This window comes from Anolis sagrei, chromosome 10 (assembly GCF_037176765.1).
Source record: "Anolis sagrei isolate rAnoSag1 chromosome 10, rAnoSag1.mat, whole genome shotgun sequence".
Classification (NCBI taxonomy): Eukaryota; Metazoa; Chordata; class Lepidosauria; order Squamata; family Dactyloidae; genus Anolis; species Anolis sagrei.
This window is the reverse complement of record NC_090030.1, coordinates 13,619,890-13,639,425: the sequence shown is the minus strand read 5'-3', so window position 1 is coordinate 13,639,425 and position 19,536 is coordinate 13,619,890. Positions and strand designations below refer to the sequence as shown.

Below are 19,536 nucleotides of genomic sequence, written 5' to 3'. Positions count from 1 at the left end.
TTGGAAATGGAGTAAAGTTTTCGCTACCTTGGCAGCCACCTCTCTACCAAAGTCAGCATCAACACCGAAATACAATACCACCTGAGCTCTGCAAGTGCATCATTTTTCTGAATGAAGCAGAGAGTGTTTGAGGACCGGGACATCCGTAGGGACACCAAGGTGCTTGTTTATAAAGCTATTGTCCTCCCAATCCTATATGCCTGTGAAACATGGACTGTCTACAGACGTCACATGCAACTCCTGGAACGATTCCATCAGCGCTGCCTCCAGAAAATCCTGCAAATCTCTTGGGAAGACAGGCAGATAAACGTCAGCGTGCTGGAAGAAAAAAAGACCACTGGTATTGAAGTGATGGTCCTCCACCATCAACTCTGCTGGACCAGCCACGTTGTCCGGATGCCCGACTACCGTCTCCCAAAACAGTTGCTCGACTCCAAACTCAAGAATGGAAAATTGAATGTTGGTGGACAGGAAAAGAGATTTAAAAATGGGCTCAAAGCCAACCTTAAAAACTCTGGCATAGACACTGAGAACGCTCCAGCTGGAGGTCAGCTGTGACCAGCAGTGCTGCAGAATTTGAAGAGGCACGAATGGAGGACGAAAGAGAGAAACATGCCAAGAGGAATGCGCATCAAGCCAACTCCAACCGGGACCGCCTTGGAAACCAATGTCCTCACTGCGGAAGAAGATGCAGATCAAGAATAGGGCTCCACAGTCACATACGGACCCACCAGAACACTGATCCTGGAAGACTATCCTACTCGGCCAATGAGGGATCACCTAAGTAAGTAAGTAAGTAATCTGAAATTGATGCTGGGTGGAGAGTGCTGAGAAAGCAAGGTTGGTAGAACCTGCTGTGGATCATGAAGGAACAGAGCTTGGGAGGGCGAACCCAAAAACCTGAATCTGATTCATTTCTTCTCTCTGCCAAAGCTAGTGGCATTTCAGTTTTTCCCTGCCACAGAAAGGAAAGTGTAGTGAGTCATGGGCCAGCAAAAGAGGAGGAGGAGCAGGCCGAGCCTCGTAGTAAGGCAAAATGAGAGCATTGCCTCAGGGCGCTTCCAGACAGCATGAAAACATAGGTTTAAAAGGGAGGACAAAAAAAAATTCCAGGACGTGAGAGCAGGTTTCTTCCCCTGCCGTCCTCACAGGTCTTGGAACAAGATGGAGGGCGGAAAGGGGAAGAAAATCATGTTTTTTTTTCATTGAGTGCAAGGATATATAGTGATGCAAATATGCAAATTTTTGGGGCAGAATCGGGATAAAGTGGGACATTTTTAATCCTGTGTTTTTTGGCCGTTGCAGTGAATCAGTGCACATTTAGCACTAATGTCATGTAGCCACCCCTCTTTATAACATGGGAAAGACTGTGTTTTAGGCACTGTGTAGATGGGCCCTCAGGCAGCAAGCAATAGGAGATGGCTGCACAAGGCTCGAGGAGATTGCTGTGAAACATGTATTTGGCCCTTTGCCCCATCAACCACCCTTGAGTGTCCCCTGTCACTTGGAATGAGAAGAACATTGTCTTGTTCTTTGGGTGCACCTACACTGTAGAATTAATGCTATGGAGTCGTGGGAGTTGTAACTTGGTGAGGCACCAGCAATCTTTGGCAGAGAAGGATGTACCTTGTAAAACTACATCTCCCAGAATCCCATGGCATTGAGCCATTGCGGTTAAGTGGCACCAAACTGCTTGAGTTCTATAGTGTAGATGCATACAGTCCCTATCAATTTACTTGGAGTCCTTGTGGACAACAAGATCTTGGAGTTCTCATGGACAACAAGTTAAATATGAGCCAAGGACGTGATGCGGCAGCTAAAAAAACCAATGGGATTTTGGCCTGCATCAATAGGAGTATAGTGTCTAGATCCAGGGAAGTCATACTACCCATGGTCCATTATTCTTTGGTCAGACCACAACTGGAATCACAGTGTCCAATTCTTGGCACCGCAGTATAAGGAAGATGGGTTTTTTCCCCCTCATGTCAGGAGTGACTTGAGAAACTGCAAGTCGCTTCTGGTGTGAGATAATTGGCCATCTGCAAGGACGTTGCCCAGGAGATGCCCAGATGTTTTACCATCCTGTGGGAGGCTTCTCTCATGTCCCTGCATGAGAAGCTGGAGCTGACAGATGGGAGCTCAACTCACTCCCTGGATTCAAATTGCTGATCTTTTGGTCAGCAGTCCTGTAGGCACAAGGGTTTAGCCCACTGCACCACCAGGAGATGTTGACAAGCTGGAATGTGTCCAGAGGAGGGCGACTAAAGTAATCAAAGGTCTGGAGAACAAGTCCTATGAGGAGCGACTTAAAGAGCTGGGCATATTTAGTCTGCAGAAGAGAAGGCTGAGAGGAGACATGATGATGGCCATGTATAAATATGTGAGGGGAGGTCATAGGGGGGAGGGAGCAAGCTTGTTTTCTGCTGCCTTGGAGACCAGGATGCGGAACAATGGCTTCAAACTACAAGGAAGGAGATTCCACCTGAACATGAGGAAGGACTTCCTGACTTTGAGAGCTGTCCAGCAGTGGAACTCTCTGCCCCAGAGTGTGGTGGAGGCTCCTTCTTTGAAGGCTTTTAAGCAGAGGCTCGATGGTCTTCTATCGGGGGTGCTTTGAATGTGATTTTCCTGCTTCTTGGCAGAATGGGGTTGGACTGGATGGCCCACGAGATCTCTTCCAACTCTGGGATTCTATTCTCCTGGTGACAGCCCCTAAAATCTGCAGCTCCAGGCAGCTGCCTCACCTTGCCTAATGATAGGGCTGGCTCCTTGGTTTTCAATGTAGGGTCAAAGAAGGGGCAAGGAACTCTTGGGAAATATTGGTAAGGTGTGTATAATGTCCAATTAGCTTCCAAGTGGTGTTCATAAAGAAACTGTAATAAAATTCTGATTGCCACATTCAGAATAAGCAGCCAGTGTTCATTTTAAACAGCCAAGCGCATGCAGATCTTTGAAATAAATGCATCAAGCCAGCAATAAGGACAAACATTTACGTAATTATGATGCCAGTATTTCTTCAGTGCACACAATGTTAATTAGGGCAAAAATGATTTTTTTTAAAGGAAAGAGCTGTTTCGTTTAAAGAACGCAGCAGGGACCGGCAGACGCATTCATAATCCAAGGCCAAGATTGTTTTGTCTCCGTGCCTCTTCAAGGAGGCAATTTCCATTTCCCATTAAAATAAATAAAATGGGATGTAGAAAAGCAGGAGCCGCCAAATCGGATACTTGTTGACCCCACTCAAGGATGGAGGATTCAAAGAGGAAAAGTTGGAAGACCTGTGAGGACACCACACCGACCATGACACACACCTCAATATCCCACCGATGAAATGTTGCAATTCGCTACCTTGATTAGCATTGAATGGTCCTGCAGCTTCAAAGCCTGGCTGCTTTTTGCCTGGGGGAATCCTTATGATATCAGAGGTGATCCCCCCCCCTCCCCAGGCCTCTGTATAAGATGGTTCTAAACCAAGGAATTCATCGTTTTACCAAGGACACCAGGTTAGAATGATCCCATAATCCCCTATCTCTCCTATGTGGGGACCTAAGGCTCTTTCCGTGGCCCCATGGCCCCACATGGCAAGGCCCCTGTAATCCACACTTTATGGACATTCTATGAACTTTTTGAAATCTCCAATCAACTTTTCATGGACTTTGGAACTCTTATGAACTTTTATTATATTAACTATATGAACCTTCGGTGGACTGTGGAGGGAGGTCTGACAGGGCTCCCTTGACCTTGCATGGTTTATCCCTTATGATTTCCTTGTATGTTCCCTTTTCCCATTATATGTGTGTATGTATGAAATATGAAAAAAGCCACGGTTTTCAAAATCCAGCAACTCACCTAGCTCAGGAAGTCCCCTCATGCTTCCTGAGCAACTAATCCCATAACAAAAGGTTTCACCACACCCATTTGCATAGACAATAAAACAAAGGGTTCTTATCAGCCAAATCTCGGAGGGCACAAGGCTAGTCCATCTGGAGATAAGACTTCTGGGCATCTTGATCCACCAACACCAAAGGTGATTTCCTGTCTGTGAGGAATTAGGACTTTACTACAGCTTCTTCCATTATGTCAGCCCTGCTGGCCGAAACCAGTTCCAAAGTTCATCAATGCACCCTATATCTCCGGATGATAAAACAAAAGACCTGGCCATTTAGGCCAGACTACAGATGATGATTCCAAGGAACTTAAACAATAAACCCTGTCCAGCTCGAGGGCTTACACAATCACTGGGCCATTTTGCAAACATTAGTCATTTAAAACCAGTCAACTGGACATTTCTTCATTGCTTTCCTGTTGCCTGCCTCCCTTCCACCCCATTGGCTGAGAGGCCAAAGCAGAGCTCAGGCCACCATTGGCTATCCTGCTGGCTTGCCAACGTCACAGCCAATCACAACGAAGCTGGCTCAGGGAGTGGGCATGGAAACTTTTGAATCTGAAATCTATATATTCTGTATTTACCTGCCTAGCAGACATGACGATTTGTTTGGCATAATTACTGCAATCATCATCCGTTCCAGCTGGAATGAAATAAAACATCTTGGTGGCTTCTGTTTCAACTTGGTGAGATTTATTTTGCAATATCGGCTTCTCTTTTCTCACCAGGCAACCCACGATGGCTTGGGCCTAATCCACAGCCATTCTAAATTGCTTGACAACACTTTCTTGGATTCCAACCTGGACACAGCATATTATTTGAGAACACAGAAATGCCGGACCACTCCAACAACTACCATGTCAGACTACACAGAGAAGCCACTGAAATCTACAAGCATATGGACAATTTCAACAGAAAGGAGGAAAACATGGAACTGAACACAATCTGGCAACCAATATTAAAAAAAAACAACTCTAAAATCATAACAGTAAATAAAGAACAACACTCAAAACAGGGGAATTGCAGATAAAAAACAATCAGGGCCAGCTAACCACCTCCAAACAAAGGATTCCCCCAAGCAGTAAGAAGCCTTGAAACTGCCAGGCCATTAAGTGTGGCCAATTGAAACATTCACTCCTACCTCCAACAGACAAGAGTTCTTTCTCCCATCCTGGAAATTATTCCACAGGTTGTGTCCAGGTTGGTTCATGAAGTGCTCTGCTATGACTGACTTCTCTGGCTGAATTATTCTGTAGTGCCTTTCATGTTCCTTGATTCGTGCAGTAAGCAGCCAGACAGTGAAGCTGAAAGACTATTAAATCTTGATTAAATTAATCAAGGTGGCCAATTGCAGCATTCACTTGCCTCAAACAGACAAGAGTTCTTTCTCCTATCCTGGACATTCCACAGGTACATAAACCCAATTTTCCTAGTTTCCAACAGACCTCGCAACCTCTGAGGATGCCTGCCATAGATGTGGGTGAAACGTCAGGACAGAATGCTATTGGAACATGGCCATACAGCCCAGAAAACTCACAATCCAGTGATTCGATCCATGAAAGCCTTCGACAATACATTCAAACCAGGATATCTGTGACCACGGTTTACATACAACTGATGAATACAGAGAAGACATGCAACTCCTGGAACGATTCCATCAGCGCTGCTTCCGAAAAATCCTGCAGATCTTTTGGGAAGACAGGTGGGCAAATCTCAGTGTGCTGGAAGAAGCAAAGACCATCAGCACTGTAACGCTGCTGGACCGGCCACATTGTCCGAATGCCTGACCACTGTCTACCAAAGCAATTGCTCTACTCCAAACTCAAGAACGAAAACAGAATGTTGGAAGACAGGAAAAGAGATTTAAAGATGGGCTCAAAGCCAACCTTTAAAACTCTGCCATAGACACAGAGAATTGGGAAGCCTTGGCCATTGAGCGCTCTAGTTGGAGGTCAGCTGTGACCAGCAGTGCTGTAGAATTTGAAGCCGCACGAATGGAGGGTAAAAGAAAGAAACATGCCAAGAGGAAGGCACGTCAAGCCAACCCTGAATGGGACCGCCTTCCACCTGGAAACTGATGCCCTCACTGTGGGAGAACATGCAGGTCAAGAATAGGGCTCCACTGTCACCTATGAACCCACTGCCACTACACCGATCTTGGAGGACAGTCCTACTCGGACAATGTAGTCCTCGGCCTAAGTAAGTAAGTACAGAGAAGAGTTCCTGACTCGAGGCTGAGAATATGTAACTGGATTTTTCGGGACTTCTATCAAAAGCCGTACTGTATTTCACAAACTCTTGTGTTTCCTTTCTTTGTATCAGAAAGCACAGCCATTCCCTTAGAGAACCTGAATCTGCTCAGAAAACCCGACAGAGCTGCAGCGATAAAACTGGGCCTGATAAAGCATCCATCTCAGCCTACAGTTTGGTTTTTCAACTTTTGACATTGAGCATAAGAAGGAACATAAGGCCCCGAGCGCTCGATACCAAATGTTTTTCTTTCTGCCTTAATGGATCTATGATTGACTGCACCACCCATTTAAAAGAAGTGGCAAGGCAAAGCTCTCCGAAGGGCAAGCCGGCGTTGAAAGGCATCGACCTCCCTTCTCACTGTATGCATTGTGCAAAGATGGAACGTGGGCCGTAGATGAAATCTTTTTCAGCACTAGATAAAACAAGGTTACGTGCTTCTTCGGGGATGCAAATATGGAGAAAGGCGCAACCCACGTTTAACTTGTTAACACTTAACCTTTGCAGGACTGCCAGAATTGTGGAGATATTGTTTCTACAAGAGGTAGAAAAGTGGAATTCAGTACAGTCAAGAATACTGAGGGATCAGAGCTGTCTCAAACGATTTTGTAGCTTGAGGCAAAGGAGAAGATGGCATTTTCCAAGATAACTTGAAGCTGCAAGGCTATTCAATGCTAATCAATAGGCATGGTTAGGTACTGTCAGAATCTTCATAATTTGGTATGCAGTCAAAAATGTACCTTTTTGAAGCAATTTTGATTTTTTAAAAGAAAACAGAAAGTCTCTTTGCCCTTCCAAAGCTTTTTCCGCCATTTTTGTTACGACTCATGAAGTGAGTTGGAAATGATTCAGCCTTTCCCTGCTTCTGGTCCCTGGCCTCGGCTCAAGCCAGAGAAGCCAGTTTTAAACCAGAGAAGGATGGAATTTCCTGGCCTCAGCTCAAGCCAGAGAAACCAGTTTTAAACCAGAGAAGGAAGGAATTTCCTTGCCTCGGCTCAAGCTAGAGAAGCCAGTTTTAAACCAGAGAAGGAAGGAATTTTCTGGCCTCTGCTCAAGCCAGAGAAACCAGTTTTAAACCAGAGAAGGAAGGAATTTCCTGACCTCTGCTCAAGCCAGAGAAACCAGTTTTAAACCAGAGAAGGAAGGAATTTCCTGGCCTCGGCGCAAGCCAGAGAAGCCAGTTTTAAACCAGAGAAGGAATTTCCTGGCCTTGGTTCAAGCCAGAGAAGCCAATTTTAAACTAGAAAAGGAAGGAATTTCCTGGCCTCGGCTCAAGCCAGAGAAGCCAGTTTTAAACCAGAGAAGGAAGGAATTTCCTGGCCTCTGCTCAAGCCAGAGTAGCCAGTTTTAAAGCCAGAGAAGCTAGTTTTGAACCAGAGAAGGAAGGAATTTCCTCCGCTTGCTTTTCCTCGCTTCTGGAGTAAAACAACTACTTTCAAAGTAAAGATCACCCAATGAAACTGGAAATAACACTTTCAAACCATTAACGAAAGGATTCGGAAATCTCGAAAGTTTTGAAAAGTTTTGAACATTTTTTTCTGTGAAAATTGGAATTGACTTTAGAATCAAACCACCAGTGCCCCCTACATCTGAAACGAGTTTTGAACCAAGCCTATTAATCAAGTTGGCCAATTGTGACATTCACACGTGCCTCCAACAAACAAGAGCTCTTTCGCCCATCCTGGACATTCCACGGATATATAAACCCCACTTGCCTAGTTTCTAACAGACCTCACAACCTCTGTGGATGCCAGCCATAGATGTGGGTGAAATGACAGGAGAAAATGCTTTTGGAACATGGCCATACAGTCCGGAAAACTCACAGCAACCCAGTGATTTTGGCCATGAAAACCTTCGACAACACATCAAGAGAACTGGTAGCTGAATTGAAATTCAGTAGAGGTGAAGGGAGAAGGTTCTACAGTGGACCAAAGGCTAAGGAGTAGTTTAAGGGTAAGGAACCAACTGTGTGAACCCATAGCTTTGTCCACCAAGAATACGCAAAGGTTGGGAGGTTCAGGAGTTGGTTGAGAACATCCCAGGCTTTAAGATTTCAGGGATGACACAGAGGAGGCAGAGAGAGGGACAGGACTGTGTTGAGTCTACAGCAGCCATTCCAAAGCAATCTACAACAGGGCCAGAAAAAAACTATAATAGGCATGGGTCCATGCTATGAGGGATGCACCTCTTTTTACGCAAGAACAAAAAAAATTGTCAGTCAAAGCTCGACAGTTTCAAAAGACTATATAACCAGCCCTCCACATTTGCGGATTTGACTTCTGCAGATTTGATTATTCATGGATTGGATTAAAACGTTCTCTCTAAGAATCTCTAGATCCTCCATTGTTATTCTAATTGTCAACTTCTGTAGCAGTTGGTCACAGAATCATGTTAGAGTAGACCTGGGCAAACTTCAGCCCTCCAGGAGTTTTGGACTTCAACTCCCACAATTCCTAGCAATCTCCTGGCTGTTAGGAACTGTTGGAGTTGAAGTCCAAAACACCTGTAGGGCTAAAGTTTGCTCATGCTTGTGTTAGAGCAGTGGTTCTCAACCTGGGGTCCCCAGATATTTTTGGCCTACAAGTCCCAGAAATCCCAGTCAGTTTACCAACTGTTAAGATTTCTGGGAGTTGAAGGCCAAAAACATCTGGGGACCCCAGGTTGAGAACCACTGTGCTAGAGGGTTTAGAGCAGGGGTCCTCAAACTTTTTACACAGAGGGCCAGGTCACAGTCCCTCAAACTGTTGGCCGGATTATAATTTGAGAAAAGCATGAATAAATTCCTATGCACACTGCACATATCTTATTTGTAGTGCAAAAGACACTTAAAAACAATACAATAATTAAAATGAAGAACAACTTTAACAAATATAAACTTATTAGCATTTCAGTGGGAAGTGTGGGCCTGCTTTTGGCTGATGAGATAGCATTGTTGTTGTTGTTGTTGTTGTTGTTGTTGTTGTATGCTTTCAAGTCATTTCAGACTTAGGTTGACCCTGAGCGAGGGCTGGGTAAATGACCTTCGAGGGCTGTATCCGGCCCTCGGGCCTTAGTTTGAGGACCCCTGGTCTACAGATTCCGAGCAAGTACACATCTTTAGGAATTCTAGATCCTGCAGAAAGTTGATTCTATGCTGGTGAACCTAGAGATTCGTAGAGGTGTTCTCTAATGTTACCCCCCCCCCCCAATCTTCTTATTTGCAGACTGGCACTTTTGTGAGGGTTCTGTGCCACTAATATCCAGTGAAAGTGGAGGGCCGACTATAAACAATTCAGGATGTATTCTGTGAAAATAATGTGTACTTCTTCGACAGAAAACTTTATTTTTCTGTGCAGAAAAAATGTTTGTAGCCTTCCAAATATCATAAAGCTATATTTCCATCAGCCCTAGCCATCATAGTCAATAGTGAGCTTCCCTCCTGAAAACCTGAAAAACCCACCCTATAAGTCATCATGGAAGGAGAAAAATGTTAAATATTTAGGAAGGAAATGGGTTGCATAGAAAGTAAATGAGTGGCACTTCGTTTCCATTTCTAATGTGAGTTGAGTTAAATCCTGGTTTAATGTCTGATTTCATAAGGATTCTAGTCCAACTAGCTAGGCCTGGATCCAACTCAGCATCTTTGGGTTGGATCCAGGCTTAATCCTCCTAGGAAGAGACTTACAGAAATCAATGCAATTTTACGTTCCATTTGCTTTTGATAGATCTCTAAATACAGCTCTGTCCCTAAATGCAGTTTTGGATTTAAATCCAACCATCTGAAAAGAGAGGTGTGTTTTTGGAAGACTGAAGTGTAACTGGCGTGTGTGTGTGTGTGTGTGTGTATATATATATATATATAATGTATATTATATATATAATATTAAAATAAATATTTTAAAAACACATATATGTTTATTTTGTTATTTTATTTGTTTTTTTGTTATTTTATTTTATTTGTTATTTTGTTATATGTTTAAAATATTAATTGCACAGAGATTTTGTTTGTATCTTCTCTTTCCTATGCAATGAACAAATTATACGGTTCAGAAATGTTTTAAAGTTTGCTAGTTGTATCCTTTGTGTGATATGGCAAACTCTTCACAGTTTCCACAAACACAAAACATCTCAAGCAAAGTTGGCAAAAGTTTTTGAAAAAGGAAACAAAAGGACGAGAAATACTTTTGAAAATTACCTTTCTGAATCTCCAGCGATGGTGTCTCCTGCCCTCTGCAAGAAGGAAGAGAAAGAGAAAGAAGTGATGTTTTCGCACTTTGAAAGGAGGAGGAAGAAGAAAAAGAGTTCTCTGACATGACTATCTTATCTGCAAGAGAGAGAAAAAAGGGTCACAGAAACAACACAAGTCAGCAGGTTGTTCCTTCTAAGGGGAAGGAAACTGAAAAACTGCATTTAGTTTGAAGAAAGGTTTTGCAAGAGCCATTAAAAACAAAACTCTGATTTTGCAATGCGGCGTGTACAGAGATGGGGTGACTGGTTTCCCCTTTGCCTTTTAAAAAGAGCCTGGAAGTCTGTTGGGGAGGAGAACAAAAATTAGTTCTTTAAACTGCAGCAGGAATACGAAAGATCAAACTAGGAATGTCCAAACAAAGCTTTTTGCTTTGGAGTCACCCATGGAGCAGCAAGAAGAAAGGGCCCACCTCGATTGTCCAGTATCACGGCCATTCCCATGACATTGCTCTGGGGCCATTGGAAGTGGGATTTATTCAAAACTTGCTGGTGTTCTGTTAATTTTCTCTTGTTTTAAACAAAAACTCTCCACTTTCGTCAAGTTTACTTATTTACTGGCATTTTATGCCTTACTTACTTACTTATGCTACCTTCTACCTCCATAGTTAATAGGGCTGGGCGGTTTCGTTTCGTTAATTCGTAATTCGTTAATAATTCGTTAATTTTGTTGATTACGAAGCGATAACGAACCATTCTGGAGCAATTTTTTTAAAAAACGAATTTTTAAAGACGTTTTGTAAATGCTTCGTATTTCGTTATTGTATTCGTTTCGTTATTGTTCCGAGGTCGTTTCGTTATTATTTCCACATGTCTGGGCCAGTTTTATGGTTTAATTAGTGAAAAAAAATTATAATATCACACCAACAGTCAACAACAGAGGGAGAGGGAAGCTTCAGAAGTTTTTGGAGGTTTTTTAGCGTATTTCGCGGTCGCGCCCGCCATTAACGAATCGATTCGTTATTGTTTCAGAAATCGATTCGTTATTTTTTTACCATTTACGAAATTTCGTAAATATCGAACTTTTTAAAAGGAAAATTTCGAAACGCAAAAACCCCCAAAAAACGAATCGATTTTAGAAACAAATTTTTCCGTTGTTACCCAGGCCTAATAGTTAAGATTCAAGGTGACTTATGGTAAAATTGAATAACTATATAATTAAAGCATGAAGCAAGTTCCAAATCAAACACGATTACATTTAAAATGATCTAAAATGTAATAGAAAACTCCCCTGTCCTTGTTGAACATTCACTCAAAAGGTTACTTGGATTGATAATTTAATTTTATTTATTTATTTACAGTATTTATATTTCACCCTTCTCACCCCGCAGGGGACTCAGGGCAGATTACAATGTACATATACATGGCAAACATTCAATGCCATAGACGCACAACATATATAGATACTCAGAGGCTATTTAACATTCCAGCTTTTCATGAGGGTATTCTGGCCACCAGGGGAGCTGTCACTTCACCATCCATTTGTGATACTGATGAAGTACTTCCTCACTCTTTGCATGCTTGCTGGAGATTTTTATGGCCTCATAAATCAGTTAAATTAGCCTCCCACATAAGTGGTACCTAAACTTTCTACTTGACTGTCTTTCAGGCTGCAGAGGTTGACAGCTACACAAAACACCCTGATGCCTCTGTTTACAGGTGGAAGGACCACCAGATTCCTAACCTTCACAATCAGGGAGCAAGTATCAACAAAGCCTTCTTTTCTATCATGTTTGCAAATTCTCGAATGTTTTTAGCAAAAAGATTTCAGCACATTTCCAATTATACCAAGAATGAAAAATGATTCCATAATAATGGAAATTTTGCCTAATTTGACCCTCAGATTGACAATGTGATTTCATGGCTTTATTAGAGAGACTAAAGGGACTTTTCAGGAGTCTAATCAATTTTGGAGTTTGAGGCAACAGCCTACTACGGCACACACTCCATTTTGCCAAGTCCTAATCAAACCTGCTAAGGGAATTATAGTTTCTTGTTTCCAGTTTTTCATCCTCCATGCTTCCAAGTTTAAAGGATTGTTCCCGAATTTTGTGTACTGAATTTTATGCTGCCTTGTGTTTCCTGATTCTTTTGCATTCCTAGTTTTTGATACAACTCTATAACTTTGAATCTTGTGGATTATTTCATACATTTAGACTTAGACGTTTCTACTATTTTTGCTGAACGGCTTTTTATATTTTCTTCAATAAACTTTTTTGCTGATTTACATTGGACTGGAATGTGGTGGTTAAGTACAGAGGTGTTTCCTGACAGTGGCATCGGCAGCACAGCAAGGCAGGAACAGATCAATCATAGCTATCTTAGGCTATAAACTACTTTATTTTACAGCTATATACATTAGAAGCTACTTAACACTCAGCACATTGTAAACTTGCTTCTTTACCGTCCGATCATAACATTGCAAACACATGAACTGTTATCAGTACTAGTCCACACCTCTTGAATTCCAGAGTGACGTATGACACACAATGCTGCATCCATTTGTTCTATACACTTGATTGATGACCTCCATGGTTCAGTTAACTCTTTCCACACAAGAATACATTACACTCGGCACATAGCTACTGCATTTTAAACATACATACATATCGTACTTTGAAATCTACATTATACATTGCAAACAGCTTCAACATTTCCTGCTCTGGAGTACAACAGGTTCAGAGCTCAATGTGAAAATGTCAGTGTGACAATGCATAAATGTCAAAATGCACCTTTGTATCCTTGGGTACATCTGTACTACCAAATTAATGCAGTTTGACACCACATTAACTTTCATACCTCAAAGCTATGGAATGTTGGGAGTTGGCGAGTCAAAGAAGACTAATGATCCTATAATAGTATAACTCCCATGATTCCATAGCATCAAGACATGAGATCTACAGAGACACTCGCTGGAACACCTCAGCAAGCGAGAGTCCAAAAGTGGCAGGCTAAAATTTATTTATTTATTTATTTACCTTACTTATATACCACTGTTCTCAGCCCAAAGGCGACTCACAGCGGTTCACAACAAATACGAACAGCAAAAATTCAGTGCTACAGTATAAAAACAGTTAACAACCTAAGTAATTAATGCATTACTTCTATAATGTGGATGCACCTCCAAATGCAAAAAAAATATGCTCTTTTGCAAGAGGTGTATGAGGCTGAAAATGTTGCTTGTTGCCAGTTTGCTGAGACAGCATCCTGGAAAGAAAAGAATATGGCCACTACTTGAGAGGTCTCTGATGGATTGGAGATGGAAGGGCGAGCTCTTCATTTGTTTCATCTATTTCCTTCTGGTTGCTTCTGGAATCCCACTGGAGCATTGCAGCACACACAAATACCTGGGAGTTACCCTGGACTGTGCTCTGACCTATAAGAGGCACTGCCTAAATATCAAGCAAAAAGTGGGTGCAAGAAACAATATCATACGAAAGCTGACTGGCACAACCTGGGGATCACAAGTAAAGACATCTGCCCTTGTGCTTTGCTACTCTGCTGCTGAGTACACACGCTCAGTGCGGAACACATCTCACCATGCTAAAACAGTGGATGTGACTCTTAATGGGGTGTCTGCGCCCTACACCACTGGAGAAATTACACTGTTTAGCTGGTATGCACCACCTGACATCCACCGGGGAGTAGCAACCAATAGTGAAAGGACCAAGGCAGTGACATCTCTGGCCCACCCCCTGTTTGAGTATCAGCCAGCACGCCAACAAGTTAAATCAAGAAATAGTTTTCTAAGATCTACAGAGACACTCGCTGGAACACCTCAGCAAGCGAGAGTCCAAAAGTGGCAGGCTAAAATTTATTTATTTATTTATTTACCTTACTTATATACCACTGTTCTCAGCCCAAAGGCGACTCACAGCGGTTCACAACAAATACGAACAGCAAAAATTCAGTGCTACAGTATAAAAACAGTTAACAACCTAACACTTTACACAATTAATAAACAGTTACTACAATACCCATTCACTGTCGTCTCATCATCAAAAACATGTTCCAGATTCGTCATCCATTGTTCCATTCCAGTGTTCATTAACCAATCATTGCACTAATTATTTGAACGCCTGCTCAAACAGCCAGGTCTTCACTTTTTTGCGGAATACCATTAGAGATGGTGCTAGTCTAATGTCCGTAGGAAGGGCGTTCCACAGCCGAGGAGCCACCACCGAGAAGGCCCTATCTCTCGTCCCTGCCAGCCGTGCTTGAGAAGCAGGCGGGATCGAGAGCAGGGCCTCCCCGGAAGATCTCAAAGTCCTGGTGGGTTCATAGGCAGAGATGCGATTGGATAGGTAGCTTGGGCCGGAACCGTTTAGGGCTTTAAAGGCCAACGCCAGCACTTTGAATTGAGCCTGGTAGCAGATCGGTAGCCAGTGGAGTTGGCGCAACAGGGGGGTTGTATGCTCCCTGCGCTTCGCTCCTGTTACAATCATGGCTGCCGAGCGTTGGACTAGTTGGAGCTTCTGAGCTGTCTTCAAAGGCAACCCAGAACCTCAATCAATGGCTGATACCAAATGAGAGACTTCCTCCTGGGCACAAAGAAAACTGAACAACTTGGAAGGCACTGAACAGACTGCGCTCTGGCACCACAAGATGCAGAGCCAATTTTAAGAAATGGGGCTACAAAGCGGAATCCACGACATGCGAGTGTGGAGAAGAGCAAGCCACTGACCACCTGCTGCAATGCAACCTGAGCCCTGCCACATGCACCATGGAGGACCTTCTTGGAGCAACACCAGAGGCACTCCAAGAGGCCAGCTTCTGGTCAAAGGACATTTAATAGAATACCAAGTTGCAAAAATTGTGTTTTGTATGTTTGTTTGTTTATTTTTAATGTAATACAACCGTTTTGGTTTGCTCCTGACATGGTAAATAAATAAATATCTATATCCTACTTTTATCGTCAAATAAATTCAAAGCTGAGGGCTTTTTTTTTTTTTTGCTTCTTGTCAAGTTCAGCGTACATGAAAATGGTGTAGCTTCTGAAGCCAGTCAAACAGCTTGAAACCCTAGACAGACATGCTCTAAAATTGTCATACCATTTGTCTATTTGCAAACACTGCTCAAATGTGTGAACAGTTTCCGCAACGGCAACTCTGGAACCATGGAAAGTCAGTTGTTGGCAGACACAACAGGGACTTTGGCCTCCCCCGACGGATTTGTGTATGTAGTGGCTGTTGCAATTAATTCATTATTTTAAAGAAGCATATGGCTGCGAAATGCATTCACAGAACCGTTGCGCCCAATCCTAGAAACATTTTCGTAATGATGCAAGGAAGTCTCAGCTCAGTGTTGTGAAGAGACAGCCGGAGCAGGGCTTGTCTACACTAATAACCCCCCCCCTCATATTTCAGCCTCTTCTACACTGCCATATAATCCAGATTATCTACTTTGAATTGGATTATATGATACCCCATCTAAAATAAAGGGTTACCCCTGACATTAAATCCAGTCGTGTCTGACTCTGGGGGTTGGTGCTTATCTCCATTTCTAAGCCGAAGAGCCGGCGTTGTCCACAGACACTTCCAACGTCATGTGGCCGGTAGGACTGCATGTAATGCCATTATCTTCCTGCCGGAGCGGTACCTATTGATCTACTCACATTTGCATGTTTTCGAACTGCTAGGTTGGCAGAAGCTGGGGCTGACACCAGGAGCTCACGCTGCTCCCTGGATTCGAACCTGCAACCTTTCAGTAATCAAATTTAGCAGCTCAGCGGTTTAACCCACTGCACCACCTGGGCCCCCATCTACACTGCCATATAATCCAGTTCAAAGCAGATAATCTGGATTTTATATGGCAGTGTAGAAGGGGCCTTCGATTCTAGCACTGGCAAACCTCACAATGCATGGGACTTGACGGTAACTATCTTTAGTCTTTAAACTGAAGTTGATCTGCACTAAGTAATGTCAAACGATACTCAAAGTTTGGAAGAACATGGACTTTGTGGCTGCCTGAACATCTGGATCAGATCCATTTTGATCCGATCCATTGTCTACATGCTCATCACCATCACTCTTTTCCTGTGTCATGGCCAGCTCGGATAGCGAGGATGAGGAGTTGCTTTAAGGGCCAGCCACGGAGATGGAGGCCAGCCACTTCCTAACTAAATGAGCCACTGGATCTTCTGTTGCTTTCTAAGGATTCTGGTAATTGGCTTTTCTGACCCTGAAGGGTTGACATTGGTGATCTTATCTATTACAAAGAGTTTGTTTGGATTTTGCCCTAAAGCAGCAGCTCGGTTTACAACAACCTGTGCCATCAGCACAGAGAAGGAGATGGATTGTATACCTATTGCTGCTACTGCTTCCCTTTTTTGTATACATATTTATTGTGGTATAGGTAAAGGTAAAGGTTTTCCCCTGACATTAAGTCCAGTCATGTCTGACTCTGGGGTGTGGTGCTCATCTCCATTTCTAAGCCGAAGAGCCAGCATTGTCCGTAGACACCTCCAAGGTCATGGGGCCAGCATGACTGCATGAAGCGTCATCTTCAAAATTCAACAATTGAGATACATATATTATTTCCCCAGACCCACCACCTCCCTATTCCCACCAGTGACCCACTACCCATGACTTCTGATACCACACCATATGGAACTAGTATCTATCTCTATCTGTCTGTCTGTCTGTCTGTCTGTCTGTCTGTCTGTCTAAAAATGCTCTGGTCATAATGAGTTCCTTAAAAACAAAAGAACCAACGAACGAAATCACACCAATTTTGGCAACAAAACGTCTCACAACACAAGGAGTGACCATCACTCAAAAAATATGATTTTGTTATTTGGGAGTTGTAGTTGCTGGGATTTACAGTTCACCTACAATCAAAAAGCATTCTGAACTCCATCAGCGATGGAATTGAACCAAACTTGGCACACAGAACTCCCATGACCAACAGAATATACTGGAAGGGTTTGGTGGGCACTGACCTTGAGTTTTGGAGTTGTAGTTCACCTACATCCAGAGAGCACTGTGGACTCAAACAATGATGGATCTGGACCACACTTGGCACAAGCACTCAATACCCCCAAATATGAACACAGATGGCGTTTGGGGGAAATAGACCTTGACATTTGGGAGTTGTAGGCACTGTGATTCACAGTTCACATACAATCAGAGCATTCTGAACCCCACGAAAGACAGAATCGGGGCAAACTTCCCACACAGAACCGCCGTGACCAAGAGAAAATACTTAAGGCCATCCAATCCAACTCCCTTCATCAGGGCAAGAAAACGTAATGCAAGTCCTCCTGACAAAGAGCCACCCAGCCATCGATATAGATAGATAGATAGATAGATAGATAGATAGATAGATATGATTCACACACACAGAGATTTGAAAGGGACCCCTAAATAAGGACAATAATATGTTGCATGTTCCGGGGTGGGCAAACCAGCCACTCTCCACATCAACACTGACAAAGAAACAGCAAGAAATTGTTTACCCACAAGCATAAACAAATTACATATATTAGAAACCAACACTTTCTCGTTCCTTTAATTTCCAGATCAACAGACTGGGCCACAGCTACGCGTGGCAGGGGACAGCTAGTTACATTAATAAATACCTCTTGCGGCTATTTCAAAATCTATTTTCGTCTTCTTTTTTAAATACCGAAAGGTAAGTCCCCATTTTCTAACAAACTCTTTGTTATTTCTTCCCCTTAAGCCATTGGTGAGTTTGGTCATTTGGATATACTCAACTAATTTTTTTCTCCAATCCTTAATGAGGATTTCGTTTTCTCCCTTCCAAGACTGTGCTATTGTAATTCTCGCAGACGTAAAACTATATTGGCAAATTTCTACATCATCTTTACTAATTCTCTCTCTAAACAAACCCAATAGACACCTTTCTGGGTTTTTCTTGATCTACTTAGAAATCATTTTCTTAGTTTCTTTTGACAACGTTTCCCAATTTTTGTACCTCCTTACAGGTCCACCAAACATGGAAGAAGGTACCTTTCTGCACTTTGCACCCCAACATCCCCCCATTGGGTATTATCAATTTTCTAGGGCATGGCCATATAGTCCAAAAAACCTACAACAACCCAGTGATTCCAGCCATGGAAGCCTTTGACAATATGCTGAAGTTGTTTTCCCCAACCCTGGAGCAACAGTGGCCAAAGGCATTGACAAATGACCGCATTTAAATGTTCTGAATAGATGAATAAATAAAAATGCAATCTACCAAGGTTAGCAGAATTCAAGGAAACTTTCTCCCAAAATAGGCTAGGCATGTTCATCATGGAAATAAGGAACATATATCATCACTACGTTTTGTTTTCAAAAGTTTTGTGTGTTGTAGTATCGATATGCCCTTGGGCAGTCAAGGTTTCCAAATTGATTTCCAGAAAGTATTAGCAAGAATCAAGCAGGGTAATTCATAAAGCAGCCGAGCTTCTAAAAGTAGCAACAAAGAGGCAAATGGTCAAGACCTTCTGGGCAAATAAAACAGATGAAGAGCTAGATCCAGGTTTGGAGGACCCCAACTTGAGATTTTTTTTGTACAATGTTTTAAGGATAACCTTAAAACATTGGAGTCCCCGGTGGTGCAGCGGGTTAAACTGCTGAGCTGCCTAACTTGCTGACCAAAAAGGTCAGCAGTTCAAATCTGGGGAGTGGGGTGAGCTCCCGCTGTTAGCCCCAGCTTCTGCCAACCTAGCAGTTTGAAAATATGCAAATGTGAGTAGATTAATAGGTACCACTCCAGTGGGAAGGTAACTGTGCTCCATGCAGTCATGCCGGCCATATGACCTTGGAGGTGACTATGGATAACGCTGGCTCTTCGACTTAGAAATGGAGATGAGCACCACCCTGAGTTGGACACCACTAGACTTAATGTCAAGGAGAAAGCTTTTCAGCGACCCGAGGTCCAGGGATTTTTGATGATAATGATACATGTTGTTATTTATTATGCTTATTTTATATGGTTGATGTAATGTGTTTATGCAACATGTTGGTTTATTGTTTATTTGCATGGGTTGGAGGGATGATGTTGTGCTTTGTATTATGAAATTTCTGTTTTTTTTTTCATTTGTTGGCTTCTTTGAGTCCCGCAGTTTATCAGTACTTCTCAACACAGTGAAACTAGAGCTTCCAAACTAACAATTAAGCAATGTCAGGCACAGTGACACAAAATTAACACTTTCTATGTTGTCGAAAGTG

At 42.8% G+C, this 19,536-nt stretch overlaps 1 protein-coding gene across 2 annotated transcripts in view; it reads right to left on the bottom strand.

The window, feature by feature from the left end:
• LOC132762992 (connector enhancer of kinase suppressor of ras 2-like) overlaps positions 1-19,536 on the bottom strand; it is a 433,687-nt gene that overhangs the window by 74,946 nt on the left and 339,205 nt on the right. For both annotated transcript variants that reach the window (XM_060756293.2, XM_060756292.2), the window contains exon 14: positions 10,311-10,345. In XM_060756293.2, coding sequence (XP_060612276.2) covers positions 10,311-10,345 — 35 coding nt within the window. The remainder of the gene's footprint in view (positions 1-10,310; positions 10,346-19,536) is intronic.